This window comes from Mastomys coucha, unplaced genomic scaffold, assembly GCF_008632895.1.
Source record: "Mastomys coucha isolate ucsf_1 unplaced genomic scaffold, UCSF_Mcou_1 pScaffold16, whole genome shotgun sequence".
In the NCBI taxonomy this organism is placed as follows: domain Eukaryota; kingdom Metazoa; phylum Chordata; class Mammalia; order Rodentia; family Muridae; genus Mastomys; species Mastomys coucha.
In genome coordinates, this window is record NW_022196898.1 from 51,563,807 (window position 1) to 51,577,898 (window position 14,092).

A 14,092-nucleotide genomic window follows, 5' to 3' on the forward strand; every position below is an offset into this window, starting at 1 on the left:
GTGGTGATGGTGGTGGTGGTGGTGGTGGTGGTGGTGGTGGTGATGGTGAAGGCAGTGGGAACGATAGTCCTCCTCTTACAGAGGCTCATGCTTTAATGGGGGGAAGTAGTCATACTTACTAGGAAAGAAACCTAGAAAGCAGATGTCAGAAAAGCAAGAACAATGATTAAAACAATGGCTAACATTTATTGAGCTTGCTGTTCAGCAGGCACCATTCCAACTACTTTACATATATTAAGACACACAAGGCTTCCAAGTACTTCATGCACAAACTGTATGAAAAGGAAAAGTGAGGTCAATGAGAGGGAAGAAGGGATCCCACAAGAGGAATGAGGAGCCACCAGGGTTGGGTCTGCCTTTATCCCACTGTCCCCTCAAGCCCTCACACACGTTTCTTGTGCCTCCTGACCTCACCAGGCACACATCCTTCAAGCGCCACCTGCCACGACAGATGCATGTCTCCAGCGTGGACTACGGCAATGAGCTGCCTCCGGCTGCCGCCGAGCAGCCCACCAGTATTGGCCGTATCAAGCCTGAGCTCTACAAGCAGAAGTCAGTGGATGGGGATGAAGCCAAGTCTGAGGCCGCCAAGAGCTGTGGGAAGATCAACTTCAGCCTCCGCTATGACTATGAGAGTGAGACCCTGATTGTGCGCATCCTGAAGGCATTTGACCTCCCTGCCAAGGACTTTTGTGGAAGTTCTGACCCTTATGTTAAGATCTACCTCCTGCCTGACCGCAAGTGCAAGCTGCAGACCCGGGTGCACCGCAAGACCCTGAACCCCACCTTTGATGAGAACTTCCACTTCCCCGTGCCCTATGAGGAGCTGGCTGACCGCAAGCTGCATCTCAGTGTCTTTGACTTTGACCGCTTCTCCCGCCATGACATGATTGGGGAGGTCATCCTGGACAATCTCTTTGAGGCCTCTGACCTGTCCCGGGAGACCTCCATCTGGAAGGACATCCAGTACGCCACGAGTGTGAGTACAGTCCTCCTCCCTTGGCTTCCTGAGCACGGGCAGTTCTGAGTTGAGTGAGACGTGTCCTCAGCACTCTGTCCCTCTAGAGATACACAGGGGACTATGGAAACTTCCTAGTGGCCCAGTCTACTTTGAGGAAGTCCTTGAACTCAGCCTGGATGGAATAAGGAAGGAAGGGAGGGAAGGAGGAAACGCGTGTCTTTTGATTTTGATCGTAAGGTGTGAGTGTTTCTCTCTACTTGCTGAACCTTAAGTTTGCTATCTATACAATCCTGTTATTATATATTCTTTTTAACTGAAGGTAAGTCTACGCTGAACTAGTCCGTAGAGTCTAGTAGTCATTGCTGTATTTTAGAAGCCTGGAATTGGTGATCAAGACCAGGCTGTACTAGTCAGTATGAACAAGGTCACGCTGAAGTAACAAACAATGCTGGGAATTTCTGGCTTAAGACAACTAAAGTTTATTTCTTGTTTGCCTGTGGGTTCTGCTGGACCTTGTGACCAAGGCACTCAAGCCCAAAGAGGCCATATTTCAATGTGTTCCCACAGCTAGACATCAGGAGGAAAGAAGCCACAGCCAGGCAGGCAGCACTCTGTACAGCTTCCAGGCAAAAGTGACATGTCCCTCCCTTCCATTCATATTTCATTAGCTGGAACAAGACACATGCACTTCTCCATGTCAACAAGGCCAAGCAACCCTGCCCTGTCCAGAAGGAGGGCTTCAGCCACTTAAGAACAGCACATAGCACAGGCCCTCATTTGGCGCATGGTCCTCTCATTAGTCTGGAGATGCAGGAGTCTAGCCTAAAAGAATGGCCATGTCTACACACAAGGGCTGATCCTGGCCTGCCCACAATCACCTGAAATTGGCCCAGAAAGGTTTCAAAGAATCAAGGTTTAATTTTTTATTTTATTTATTGAGGTTTGGTTTTTTTTTGTTTTTTTTTGTTTGTTTGTTTGTTTGTTTTTTGGTTTAGAAATCTAATTGTGTGTATGCTCGTGTCTGTTGGAAGGGAGGTTTTGGCATGTTCATGGAATGCCTGCAGAGACTTGAAGAGGGTGTCAGATCACTTGGAGCCAGAAGTGAAGGCAATTGTGAACTTCCCAGCATGGGTACTAGGACCTGATCTTAGGTTCACTGCGAAAGCAGCACACACTCTTAACCACTGAGCCATCTCTTCTGCCCCTCTTCAAGTCGGTCTTTTAAGAGAAGAATAAGCTTGGCGGAAGGATCTAGTGAAGCCTACCCAGAATCTCTCTTAGCACGGAGAGCATGAGATAGTGAGGTAAAATCATCCTACAAATGGAGCTAGGCTGTGCCTCTTTGCACACAGCTGTGTGGATGAAAGTCTGCAACGGCATTAACCCAACTCCAATTAGCTTGAGTGTCTCCCTGGATGTTTCTTGAATTGTACCTTAGCAGAGATGACCGCATGCATACAAACCCTATGTTTCGACACTCCCTACTTGATATCATTATGTTGAATTTGTGAGAAGAGGTTTTGAGGAAACCAGCCTCACAGTGGGTGATAAAGAATGTGGTATGTTCATAAAGAAAGTTGACGGACTTTACTTTTGCCTCAGGAAGGCTCTCTGGGGGCACTCCAGGCTCACAGTTGGAAATAGCAATGTTCCAGTGCCTTCCCCAGCTTCACGTTCTTGAAATGCCATCCCTAGGAATGGCATAGGCAGGCAGCCTGGTTAGCAGATAACCTGAGGCTGGGACAAAACAGTAGCAGCTCACCATAGTGAGCCCAAGAGCTCTGCAGCATAAATCACTCTGAAGTTTACACCTGGTGCAGCTCTTCCCTGTGGTCTCCTACAGCAGGGCTTCATTATTGTGGCTGCACATGTTGGAGGATAGCTCAGTTCTCACGTAAGGCTGTGGCTCAGGGTGGGAAACTCTGCTGACCAGGGGCTGTGGTCTATTTTGTCCTCTGGGAGTCTCCTTTGTCCCTCACCAGAGTCACCACCTCCGCATCTTCTTTGTCCTGGAATAGACTGTGTTCAAGCACACCCCTTGCCTGTATGGAACTTTCCACATCCTGGAACATAGCTGTCCCCTCCCTGGTCCTACTGCCACTTCCCCTGCCCGGCTTCCGAAGAAGGCAGGTCCCCCTTAGTCAGTGTGAATAGAGCCTCCCTCCATTTCTTTATCCTGAGAGGACTATGAGGGGCAGGGTGAGGGTGTGACTGGGGTAGAAGGAAACCTTTTTAACACACAGGAACTTAAACTCTAACCAAAGATACAGGTGATTTATACTCAGTAGCTGCATAGCAGGCCAGAAGATACCCTTTGCTGATGATAATCTCCAAAGCCATGACAGTGAAAGACAGTGGCGAAGAGCTCCAAACAAGAGCAATTGAACTAGATGGGGAAGGATGGATACAAACAGCCCAAGACAAGAGCCGTGGAATGTATTCTAGGTCAGGAGCAGAGAGAGACCAGCCCAGGCACTTCCAGGGCTGCAGAGCTGGGGTACCAGGCTCATGGGGCAGCCTCTTCAGGTACCTTGGAGACTCTACAGCCCAAAGCCCCACCAGTCACTATGGTCCTGGAGACCCGGCTCCAGCCCTACAGACAAGAGCTCAAGCAAGGCAAGGAGGGCTGCTGCGAACAGGCTGGGGTTTGTACCTGTGTTGTGATGTTGGCTGTGAAAATTTAATTATTTGGGGACCAGGGAGGCCCAAGTCACAGTTACAGGGAATGACTGAGCACTCAGTGTATATGAAATCCAGTAGCTCGTGCAGTGTTGGGGAGAGGTGTGCTGCGGGGCCTGAATACCAACAGCCAGGTCCTGTTTCTCCCTTGTGCCCAATTTTGTCCTCAGAGCTGTACTCTAAGACCTGAGCTTGGAACATCAGTTTTCCTGCTCCAGCCCAGCTGGTCCTTCGATATGGCCAACAGTCCTGCCTATTGCTGTGATAAAATACTGACCAAAAGCAACTCAGGAACAAAAAGGTTCATTTTAGCTTACAGCGTACAGTCCATTGTCAAGGGAAGCCAAGGCAGGAACCTGAAGGCAGGCACTGAAGGCCATAGAGGAACGTTGTTTACTGGCTTGCTTTTCATGGTTCGTTCAGTTAATGCAACCCAGAATCCCTTGCCCAGTGTTAGCATACCACAGTGGGCTGGGCCTTCCCACATCCACCATGAATCTAGAACATGCACCACAGATACACCTACGGGCCAATCTGATGGAGACAATTTCTTAATTGAGGTTTCCTCTTCCTGTGTGACTTTATGTTAGATTGACAAGAACTAACTACCATGGGCTCTGTTACACAGGCCTGTCTGCTATATGCCTGCCAATCCAATCTACCTTTCAAAACCTTCCAGGAGCCCTTGTTCATCTTCTGGTGTCTCCCATGTGTTTCCACATCCCCAAGGTGCATATCCCATCACAGTCTGTATTGAAAGTCTCCTAATGGAGGAGCTGTGTCTATAACTGACTTTCTACTGGAGTCGAATTGGGTTCACCTGGGAAGTTTCCTGGAGAAGTTCCAGTCATCTTTTTTTTTAATTGTAGGTACAACCAAACTTGGGAAGGGGCACACTATGCTGTTGCTCAGGGTGAAGATGTAGATTGTTCTGGAGAGGTGGAGGCAGTCTACACTGGAACAGAGGGACAGTGAGTCACACGTTGAGTGGAAAGAGGCACCGTGAGCATGGAGAGTTAGGAGGATGCTCTGTGACCATACTCTCCCACAAATGCTATCCCTTGGGCTCATTGGGAATCACATTAAGCCCTTGTCTGTAGAACCAGGCTGGTCCCTTTCCCCAGGGCTCCAGTTGGTTTGAAGTAGCAAAGCCTGATGATTGTCTTACTTTCTCTCAGCCACTGAATGCTGAGCTTGAGGCTAGTGAGAGGGAAGTTAACATTTGGGTGTTCTAGCTATACTGATTGCAAACTGGAGTCCCAGGGTACCCTGGCCTCCAGCTATACACAGCTCTGGTCTCTGGGAGGATGAGAAGTAGGCAGACAGGATACGCTAAGGCAGTTGGAGCCCTCAAGTCTTCCAGGAATTTCCAAGACCAGCCTTGGGAAAGAAAGCAAAGGAGTTCATGACATCCATTTCAGCCAGGGGCATGGCTCTCTCTGGTTCTGTGGCCTTCACTCCTCCTGGCATGGAGAACGTCCCTGCCAGTCTCTCAGGCAATCCTAGGGGGTTGCTGCTGTCTCTCCAACCAGAGTTCCAATTGATTAAACTCACCCAGTCCTTCCCTCCTCCCACTCCTACCCCTAGTCTCATTATTTCTATATAAAGCTGTAGATTTATCATTATAATAGAGCCACTGTCACTGGGTTCGCTAACATCTCCATAGTCTTGTAGTTATTGTTACAGAGGCTTTGCAGCCCAGTGCATACAACTACCTCTGTCAGTCACGGTCCCTGCTATAATGGAGCCAGAAATATGTGGTGTTTGGTGGTGCCAAGTGACTTGGCTATCTTCCTGCTTTCCTAGGTCTCTACCAGGGCAGTGTGTGTGTGTGTGTGTGTGTGTGAGAGAGAGAGAGAGAGAGAGAGAGAGAGATAGAGAGAGAGAGAGAGAGAGAGAGAGAGTGAGTATTTGGGTTGTTTGGGGTGCGGAGGAAGTAAGGAGTGGGTGTGTGCAGCAAGAGCTCCTCCCTCCAGGTGCCAATCAAACTTGTGTCACATTCTACTTTCTGTACTTAGGTGCTCTGAGACCTTGGGAGTACCTAGACTGTGACTTGGTTTTGCTATCAACAGACTGGGGACAATTTGTCTTCTCTGGTCTATGTTAGTGTAATTCCTGAGCTACTTAAGGTCGCACTGGTCCCGAACAGCCTGCTTGAACACTGCTCTTCTATGTCTTAGCCACTGGCTCAGCCTGTGGGCTACTTTTTTCCCATTTCCAGGCCTCTTGTCCACTTCAGTGTGGGCTACCTGTCATGGCTGGTAGTTAGATGTCATTAGAGCGCACCCTTCCACAAACACTTATCCAAGATGAACATATTCACGTATGCCCCTAGTACCAAACTCTCTATACATTGTGATAAAGTTAAATTTATACATTATGCACACTAACAGGTTAATAGCAATAATTATAAAACAGAACAACAATAATAACATGTCACAATAAAATAGTATCAGTATTTCTGTGTATTAGGACATTATTAGGTAAAATTAGGGTTGGTTAGACTCAAGGGCATCATGCATCCTGGTCTACTCCATAATCAAGACAACTTATTGGTTATGGAGTAATGGTGAGGTATACACTGTGGACACACTAGACAAATGGATAATGCAGGACGGAGATGGATGGAGTAGCATTTTGCCATGCTACTTAGAAAGGCATTCAATTTAAGACATGGATTGTTTATTTCTAGAATTTCCCATTTAATATTTTAGGTTTGTGGTTGACGGTGAGTAACCGAAACCACAGATAAGCAAGAAGCATTGTATTCTTGTATTCCTTGGCTTAGCTGTACGTTTTTGTGACTATTTTTTTTTTTTTAAGTGACTTGCCCTCTGGGCTGCAGTTCCGGAAAGTTTGCCAACATTCTGAGATCTTTTTTTTTTTTTCCCTTCAGCTTCTCAGCCTCTCCCATAGAAAGATTTCTTGGTCTCTTGCTTTCATGAATTAGAGTTGTGCTCATCGGTATGATCTCCACAGAAGAAGCCTAGGGCCCGGAATGATCAGTCGCTGGGTCCAATTTCCAGATATTTCTTCTTCACCCTTAAATCTCTTCATCAGTCCTCCCTCAGAGCCACGGCTTCCCACCACAGCACCAGGCTTTCTCCCTCCTTCTCCCAAAAGGCACAGGCTTCCTCTGCCATTGCTTGGCTCCATCCCACCTGCCTCCTTACAGATCCCCCACTCCTCACCCCCCAACCCCCCACCCCGTTTCCTAGGGAAACAGCTTACAGTTCCTGAGCTCCTAAGGTGCCAAGAGCATGTTCTCTCTCACACTCATCCTCACCATGACCCAGTGTCCTCTGCATGTGAACACATAAACGAAGGTTCAAGATAACTGACTCAAGCCAATTTCACCCAGGGACAAAACTGTGAAAACCGAAGCTTGACTAGAGGTCTTCAGTGGAAGAAATCAGTGTGTTTACCTCAGTCCTCAGCACAGAAAGTCGACCCTGAAATAGTGGGAATCCTTAAGGGATTCAGGTGTTGTGTTGTGATGTGTGGCATGGTTTCCCTGTGGTCTGGTTAGACAGCTTCATCTGTCTCAAAATCAGGTCGTTTGAGGGACAATTTGTGCTGACATTCGCCTTCTTTTACCTTTGCTCCAGCGTCCTTCCCATGCACACTGGCATTGCGAATCACTCCTCTCTGAATTAACAAACCTTTACCGAGTGCTAACTGTGTGACAGTTGTTTCCTGGAGTGCTTGTTGGATGCTGTAGGGAAGACTGCAAAGAAAGAGCCTCCCCTCAGAGTGTGCAGGTGTGAAGTAACAGCAGAGTACGCCCGGTACACCCGTCCACAGAGTGCACACGACAGCACAGCTGTACAAACTGCCCCACTGCACACAGGGAGAGAGGGACGAGTCACCTCAGACTGATCTGGAAAACTTTCTAGAAAAGTAAGTTTGAGACTAATTCCTGATGTCAGTGAAGATCAGGAAGAGGTAAACGGGGTGATCAGAAGTAGGGGAGTACGCCTACCTGACTTCTTCAGATTGGAGGGAAGATCTGGAGAGAACCTCGCTACGTATGTTTCGGTTCCCTTTCATTGTGTAATCTTGCAGTAATGCACACTTGCAGTGTGATTACTATGCATGACTAGGGTCAGGCTGGGAATAAGATGCTTTCAATTCCAGTCCTTTCCTCACATCCCTCATGGTCTGATGGAAGAGGCAGGCAGCCCTTCTGTTGTCCTGGAAACACACAGGTATTCAATGGCCCAGCACATCTATGGAAGGCTGGCCTCCAGGAACAAAAGCATTCCAATTGCATCTCCTTCACATGCCTGCATTTTGAAGCCAAGAGACCCAAGAGTGTCTACAAAAGGTCTCTCAAGTGCAGAACAAGAGTCTTCCATTGATCTGCTGTGACTCATTAAGTCACCCTGAAATGAAGCCTGCCAATGACTGGCTGGCCAGCCGCTAACAGTCGCCTTCAGAATGCCTGTCATGGACCTCAGGTTCCCAGGTTCGAGTAGTGAGACAGAAGCCTCAGGAGTCTGTGTCCAGCAATAGGTCTTCATGGTCCCTCCAGAAACAGACCTGGGTCCCAGAACACCTAGGCATTAAAGGGACAAGCGTAGCCCTTGCTCTCAGAGTTTGCACTTGAATGGAAGTCTCTGGAAAAGCAAAAATGTGACCAAAAGAGTACAGTATCTTCAATCAAATTAAAGGAAAAGAGGGGAGAGGTGGTAACTCGAAGCTAGAAGGAGGAGTGTGTTTGGGAAGAGAATCCAGGATCAAGACCAGAGCTCTGAGAAACATCTCAGGAACAGCATGATGGTAGGGTTGGAAGAAGTGGCCAATTGCTGGAGACTTTGTCGCTATTTATTTGGTTGGTTTTGTTCTTTGGGATAGGTTCCTATTATGTAGCCCTGACTGACTTGGAACTCATTGTATAATATAGGCTGGCCTTGAATTTGTGGGAGATTCTCCTACTTCTGCTTCCAGAGTGTTGGGATTACATTGTGTCTGGCATCTGGATGTGTTTTGAAAAGAGAAGCAATAATATCTGCTGGCAGGTTGGATGCTCGAGTCTAAAATTCCGGGGGATTGGAAGAATTAAGGTCTTCAGCCTGAGCCATCCAGAAGAGATTCACCATTCTCTGAGCAGAGGAATCCTAGGGCTAGGAAGGGTGACCAGGCCTCAGGCTTAGTTAGACACGCTGTAGTTGAGATGCTTTTTGGACATCTGTGTAGAGATGCTAAGTAGGAAGTTGGATATAGAGTCTAGAGTTCTGGAGTGAGGACATGGTCGAAGAAATAAGTACAGGAGACAGTAAGTGCACAGAACTAACCTCAAAACCATGACAAGGGCCATCTTGGTAGAGCCTGATTAGGGAAGGTCATTCGTGGGAGACAGGACAGGGTATGCTAATTGCAGAACCTCCTAGACGGAATGGCTCTTGACATGAGATAGAAAGGCCCAGGAAGGTTGGTTTCGCAGTTTGACCACAAAGCCATCCTATGTAGGAGAAAGACAGGGGCGTAGGCAGGTCTAGAAGTGTGAGTATCCCAAGTCTTCCAACACCTCTCAGGTCAAGGAAATCCATTCTCCGGGACTATGCAGCAAGGCCTAGAATTCTCCCTTAAATCCCCAGGTCTCTGAATTCTTGCTCGCAGGACCGACAGAGGCAGCGAGGGAGAGCTTGCCAGAGGTCCTTCAGAGCAAGTGATGGGCACACCGGTGCTCCAGAGGGTACAAAGGGGACAGTGGCTCTGCCTGAGCCATGAAGGCAGCTTCCCAGGGCAAGTCCTACACCCAGAACATCCTAAATAATTCACAACGCTGGTCAGTCCAGACCTGCCCTTCCCTGCCCTGCGTTTTGAGCAGTCCCCACTGAGCCCTATCTGCACCCTTTCTAGAAGTCACCTGAGTCAGAAGCCACAGGGTCTGCAGGACTCCCTTGTTGACTTGCAGCTCAGTGGGAGCTGCCGACTGTCTGATTGCCTTCACTTGATGCTCATTTTCCCTGCTGCTCCCTCAGGCTCAGCCCCATTATCCTCATTAGTCTCTGGGTGCGCTGCTCTCTCCTGGTACCCTCCCAGAGTACCCTCTCCCTTGGACCAATAGGAGGAAGCGCCCACCCTCATTGGATTTCTTCTATCCTGGTCAAGCAGACATTCCATATTGGAAGTACATATACCTCTTAGGGTCTAGCCCTGTGTTCTAAAACCAGCCAGGCTTTGACTTTCCTGAGACTACCTGAGGGACCAGGATTCCTCAAGCAGAGGACTAAGGACAATCCACCAAGTACCCAGAAAGGGTAAGAGAGTAGTATTTACTAGGATTCCATCCATATGCAGCCTTCAGTAGGATCCTGATGATGGGTGCAGGAGGTGAGCCACGTGTTCCGTGTCTCTGAGCCTTTCCTTCTGCAGAAGTAATGGGTGTGCACCAACTATTCCATACCCTTCATTCCAGCCACTTGGGACCAGTAGCCTTTCTTGGCTACCTGGGGTTAGAGGTTTCCTATGTGGTGCTGTAAAACAAAGCTAATTGGTCCAGACAGGGCTGTGACCTGGCCTTAAGCATAATTGCTCAATAATCGCTCTACTGGCCATGGGTGTTCTTATTTCTAAAGTTGTCCTTTTGCAATAGGCCCTCCCACGTAGCTTTAGAGGAAAAGGCCTTATGAGTGCCTGAGGCTCAGAACAGTAAGACAGTTCCCCTCTTCCTGTGACAAGTCCCTTAGCATCCACAAGCCCTGTTGCCTGCTGGAGTTTGCCTGCTGCAGAGCCCAGCTCCCACTGATGCCCAGAGCACAACCCAGATTGACCTCCCCCTATTTTTGCATCTTGCTGCAGCATAGAGTTGAGTGGGTAAGCCCACATTGCCCTGTACCCAGCCCTATGCACCCCTCATTAGTATGCTGTCCCTCTAATGGCATAAATAGCTAATCTAAGGAATGAATGGGAAGTCATTAGGCAACCAGCTCCTGTACCAAGCCTAAGCTCTGCTCCTCCAACACAGGCGCTTGCTTGTTCTCTACCACCTCTCTACCTTACTGCAGAGCACATATGTGCTTGTCTGCTTCTTCTGTCACCTGATAACACAAAGTGACATTTTTCCCTGGAGGGATATTTCTTGGAATCTCTGGACACTGTCACAACTTTGTGTTGTGTCCCCTAAATCAGCAACAATTCAGAAAGACCTGGGGCCTTGGAGCAACCAACCAGTGAGCAGAATAGCAACAGATTTGAAGTGCTGAGGCCATTTTGAGGCAGATGTCTTCTTATTTCTTGTGGTCCACAGTGTTCTGACTCTGTTCTCATTCTTGGTCTTGGAAAAGGTCAAGGCCAGAACAGTTCTCAAAGATGATCTAGCTGAGCTTGCACCTGCCACAGGCAAGCACGTTAAGACTGTAGGGATCACGCGACTTACCCGGGTGACTGCATAAGATACTGGGTAGGAGACCCAGATCTCACGGCAACTCTGTGTCCTTCCTGCCACCTGCCCTGACTCTAGTTCCTTGGGAGGACTTCTCTTGTCCTGTTTATTTTCCTAACACCCCACTTTTGTCCCAAGGCCCCCATCCTGTCACTGCCTATACAAGGAGCCGCCAAAGGGCACAGTAGAAGGCAATATCAGCAGGTGAAACAAGATGAAAAGAGAAGCCATTCATCAATGTGCCTTTGTGCTGAGCCAGCGTTAACCCCTGACTCAAAACATCCCCTTGTGCATAAATATTAATACCTTGAGGGAGAAGGTGCCATACAAGCTACAGAGTCTAGGTCAGGCTGGCCCAATTGCTAGCATAATTTTATGGTATTTGACAAGTCATAAAAGCAGCAGCCAGCCCCCACTCAATCAATCCCCAAGCCCCCTAAACCCCATGACCATCTGATTATCATTCATCTTCAGCAGCTGCACCCCTGTACCCACACTTTCCTCTCATGTCTAAGTTGATATCTCCTTATTCTTTATGAATATTTCATTTTTTTTTCCTTTTTGGACAAAGTCCCTGAGTGTCTCTCCTGGGCTGTATCGACACTTAGGGTGGAGTGATTTCCATGGAATCCACTTGGCCTTGGGATGAAGGCCAGTTGCTGGGACTGGAGGATAATGTTAAGGTTTTTAAGCCTTCTCTGGTCAACATAGATTAGCCTTTCCGTTAGTTTTCATGGCCTGAGAGATACTAACTTATGACAGAGGACTCCCATGTCTGTCATTTTAGAGTTCTGTCCCACTGATGTTCTGAACTTGATATAGCCTAGACATCACCAGTCAGCGACTTTGAGAATGGTTTCTAAGAACTATTATTGTATATTGTCAGTTCAAGACCTTTGGGTGGTGTGCGTGGAGGCGAGCTTGAGAAAAGCAAGAGGACAAACCTGGATGACTAGAATGTGTGGAATCATGATTGCTGGTTTAGCAATGGCCACGGGACTCTCAGCCTTCTGAGTGGGACATGCTAAGTGCCAGAGACTAACCCTCACCACCCGGAGAAAATCCTCAGTTTCCATGGACTTAGGCAGCCTGCTCAGGGTCGCTAGGTGAGTGGTAGGGGTCGTCCTGGGTGAGTTGACCTTCGTATGATCTGCCTCTCTGAAGCTGGCTAGGAGAAAGATCTCCCAAGATACCTGCCTCTGCCTGGGAGCCTACGTCTTCACAGCCCCCTCCCACAGGTTTTCCCATTGTCAGAAATGTCATTTTCTCTGCCTCTTGAAGACTCTTCCTTCAGTGACCCAGTCGGTGTGTTCCAGCCCAGCACCACACATCCTTGCCACACAAACGGAGTGACAGTGTCACCTGGAGGAGTACAGTGATAGGAACAGTATTTACTCTACAAAAGCCTAGTGGTGCCCCCCCCCCACTGCCTGCCATGCCTCTCAGTTTAACCACACCCACCATCCTGTCCCCCCTCCACCTGCTTCCCCAGTTCCAGGCTTCAAGACCAAATACTTAAACACACAAGAGCCCTCTTTAGACTATGAGCATAACTGAGCTTTCTCTTCCCAGCCTCGATTTTAGCCTTACCTTCCCATATCCAACCAAAAGCTCAGGGCATAAAATGAGGTTGTTACCTATTGCCTTACCCAGTTCCCTGCATCCTCTCCAGGAGATGTCTGTGCTTTCCAATGACATTTATTTCCTCGTATTACCTAAGCACTGTTGATTCTTGCAGGGCCATTTGCCTGCGTGTGTGCAGGGGGCCCCTGTTGGGAAGAGGAGTTCTGCTCTACCTGAGACTGAAGGCAGGGGTTCCCACTCCATGTCTCAGCCCCTCCAGTGCTACTAGTGGCTGACTGGGAGTTGGCTAGCTCTTCTCACTCTCCAGCCGAGGCCTGAAGCCGGTGGTAGGGTAAGAAGAGACCTAATGAGGTCTTTCCTGGGGCTATGAGGAAACCACAGATAAATATTGAAAAAAGAGAGGGTACTGATCCCCGGAAATAGGCAGAGTTACCAGAGGGAACCAAAGGAGTTACCAAGGGAGGGGTCTGTGGAGAATCTCACCCTTGGGCATGCATTTTCAGGCCTTTTCAGTTGACTTTCTTTTGGTCACCCTAGCACTCAGAGCTCCTTTTTAGACCATGAGGTAACTCCCAGAGACACCGGGAAAACCCAAAGAAGGACTGCGGTCTACACTGGGGCAGTTGTGAAGACAGAACATACATTGGTAGCCAGGATCAAAGAGAAACCTAAAAGGGAGAACTCAGAAGCCAGGGGAGGTAGATGAGGATTGCTACTCCAGCACCCTAGCACCCAGGCGAGTCTCCTTGAGCCCCCTCAGTGCCCCTGGAAGTCTCTGTTCTAGTGGAATAATGAAGGCTACCTGTGTGGAAAGAAGCTGTCTTTGTCCCATCTGCCCCAGACTGGCCAGGGGCTCCATCTCTCCTGGAGTCATGCTTGAGTCATCTTAGTGACACATTGGGCTCTGCCAACTTCAGAAGAGGAAAACAGCCCTGTGGTGTGTCATGACAATGTGAGGCACATTTCTCTTCTGGAGAAGTTGGGGACAGGGCTGGCTTTGTGACTTGAGGCACCCTCTTGGAAGTGCCGCCTCCACACCATCAACAGCGGTCTCCAGCTGAGTCACTCCCAAGGGCCCTGTGAGGAGGAGAGCGACACTGGAAAGCGCCCTGCCTAGCCTGCCCTGCACCAACACATTCAGTCAGCTACTGCTGAGAGGTGGCTGGCCAGCAGAAGAGTGGAGAGAAGGACACAGAGCAGCCAGCACAATGCCCAGAGGTCTCTGTGGAAGGGGAGCTCTCTGCAGCTCGCAAGCTGAGGCAGGACAGGCTGTGTTGGCATCTTGCAGGTGGAGGTTAAGGCTCTGGGTGACTTTTAAAGGGAAATTATGAAGACCAAACTTTCTTCCTGTTTCTAGTGCTTTGGGGTGGGATTGCACTATGCCAGGAAAGGCAGGCTGTGGATGCCTTAATAATTCAGTCTTGCTGACAAGGCCTCTCTCTCTCTTTCTCTCTCTCTCTCTCTCTCTCTCTCTCTCT

The 14,092-nt window shown here is 48.8% G+C and overlaps 1 protein-coding gene across 4 annotated transcripts in view; it reads left to right on the top strand.

Moving 5' to 3' along the window:
* The window catches only part of Syt6 (synaptotagmin 6), a 60,168-nt gene that overhangs the window by 12,433 nt on the left and 33,643 nt on the right, over positions 1–14,092 (top strand). For all 4 annotated transcript variants that reach the window (XR_004119738.1, XR_004119739.1, XM_031375030.1 and 1 more), the window contains exon 3: positions 418–979. Coding sequence is in view for 2 of the 4 variants with exons in the window: in XM_031375030.1 (XP_031230890.1) it covers positions 418–979 (562 nt within the window). In the remaining 2 variants the exon portion in view is untranslated. The remainder of the gene's footprint in view (positions 1–417; positions 980–14,092) is intronic.